The 1,668-nt window shown below is 34.7% G+C and overlaps 3 protein-coding genes across 3 annotated transcripts in view; 2 read left to right on the top strand and 1 right to left on the bottom strand.

Annotated features, from left to right (window-relative positions):
• The window catches only part of LOC119594330 (probable E3 ubiquitin-protein ligase HERC3), a gene marked incomplete at its 3' end in the record, with an annotated part of 3,197 nt that extends 3,091 nt beyond the window's left edge, over nucleotides 1-106 (bottom strand). The window contains 1 exon segment of the mRNA XM_037943388.1: nucleotides 101-106. Within this exon segment, the coding sequence (XP_037799316.1) occupies nucleotides 101-106 (6 nt within the window).
• A 59-nt stretch (nucleotides 107-165) lies between these two features.
• Nucleotides 166-1,388, top strand: LOC119593912 (serine/threonine-protein kinase Nek8-like; the record flags this gene model as incomplete). The annotated part of the gene is given in 2 exon segments (XM_037942931.1): nucleotides 166-339; nucleotides 655-1,388. Coding segments are annotated over 2 exon segments (336 nt in total), but the record flags the coding sequence as incomplete, so codon positions are not given.
• The window catches only part of LOC119594331 (serine/threonine-protein kinase Nek8-like), a 10,212-nt gene continuing 9,627 nt past the window's right edge, over nucleotides 1,084-1,668 (top strand). Inside the window, exons 1-2 of the mRNA XM_037943389.1 lie at nucleotides 1,084-1,122; nucleotides 1,389-1,532. Coding sequence (XP_037799317.1) covers nucleotides 1,084-1,122; nucleotides 1,389-1,532 — 183 coding nt within the window. The remainder of the gene's footprint in view (nucleotides 1,123-1,388; nucleotides 1,533-1,668) is intronic.

Consider the following 1,668-nt stretch of genomic DNA (forward strand, 5'->3'; position numbering starts at 1 on the left):
CTCCGAGGGATGTACAAGTAACATAGATAATCACTCATGCTGTTGAATATATTTTATCATTCATTATTTGCATATGTATTATTCAAAATTATAGCTATACGTACATTCCTGAGACCAATAATGACTTTTTTTATACTCTCACACCAATAAGCAACTTTTCAACAGGTGACAAAGAATGAGGTGAGAGTGCTTGCAATGTTTCAGCATCCAAATATCATCGAATACTATGACAATTACCTTGACAACAACACCATTATGATTGTCATGGAGTACGCACCTGGGGGCAACCTGTACGACTACCTTCGCTCAAGAGGGGAAGGGAACCTCCTACCAGAAGAGGTATGTGGTTTATATTGCTACATTATGTGCATATGAAGTTTATATTATAATTTTTATTTACAATTTTATGATTAGCCTTTAATTTTGTTTTAGATCTAGAATTATACTCACATATTTAAAACAAGTTTGAAAGAGTGTTTATATTTATTTCATTTCAATCAGGATACACTTGCCATTTTGAAAATCAGGAAGTACTTGAAATCTCAAGGACTATTTTACTGAAGATTTATATGGTGTTGCAGAGGAACTTTTACACTGTGCGCAATTTGTCTTTAATTGAGAATGGACCGTGATTAATGATGCATAACTTTCCAGGATGTGTTGAACCTCTTCTGCCAACTGGTGCTTGGGATGCTACACATTCATGAGAGTAAAATTCTTCATCGAGACATTAAGTCAAACAACATTCTGTTGGACAGATCGCATCGTGTTGTTAAGATTGGTGACTTTGGTATCTCAAAAATCCTGAGTAGGTAAAGTTCACACAAGAATGTAGAGTAGTAGGTCATTGACAAAAGAGGTGAAGGTTGAGAAAGGTTAGAATGAGGAGTCTAAAGAGGAAGAGAATGAGTGCAATTTTGTTCTTCAGTAGTTGCCTCCCTTTTCTCTTTTTATACATTTCCAATAAAGATGCTTGTATGGAGAATAGGGAAGTTTCACCAGTAATTTATTCTTTAGAGTTGTCCTAGTACTGTAAAATTGTATAAGGAAAATTGGTTATTATTACTGCTTACTGTAAATGCAATGGTACTTGACCAAAATGTAAAGATAAGAGATAGGAAGGTATTGTTAGATATTACTGTTGGTACTCCAGCATGTGTAGAGAAGATAAAAGTTGTTTTAGTTCCATCTTCCTAAAATCAGTACTTTTAGTACATAAATTTATCAGTGTAGGGCAATTTTAAAGTCTCAGAGTACAACCTTGCTTTTGAGTGTCAAGATAGATGAATGTCTTAACTGATTGCTTTGAAGTTTATGATGCATGATATATACATTTTTATAAACTTTCCCCCCACATATAATCAAAATTTCTCATTGCACAGTAAAAGCAAGGCACAACACCGGGGGGAAACCAGTGTTACCTGAGCCCAGAGCTGTGTCAGGAGAAGCCCTATAACCAGAAGAGTGATATTTGGGCCCTCGGTTGTGTCCTTTATGAAATGCTGACTTTGAAAAGAGCTTTTGAAGCTGAAGTAAGATCAGATTTTTAATTGGATCATTCATTTCTTTTATTGTATGATGTGATGCTGATGTATGCAAACTCAAGATAATATGATAACAATGTGTATTTGGAGTATGTGTTATATGTTTTAAAAGGCAAGGTGAATG

The sequence above is a fragment of the Penaeus monodon genome, chromosome 33, assembly GCF_015228065.2.
Source record: "Penaeus monodon isolate SGIC_2016 chromosome 33, NSTDA_Pmon_1, whole genome shotgun sequence".
Lineage (NCBI taxonomy): Eukaryota > Metazoa > Arthropoda > Malacostraca > Decapoda > Penaeidae > Penaeus > Penaeus monodon.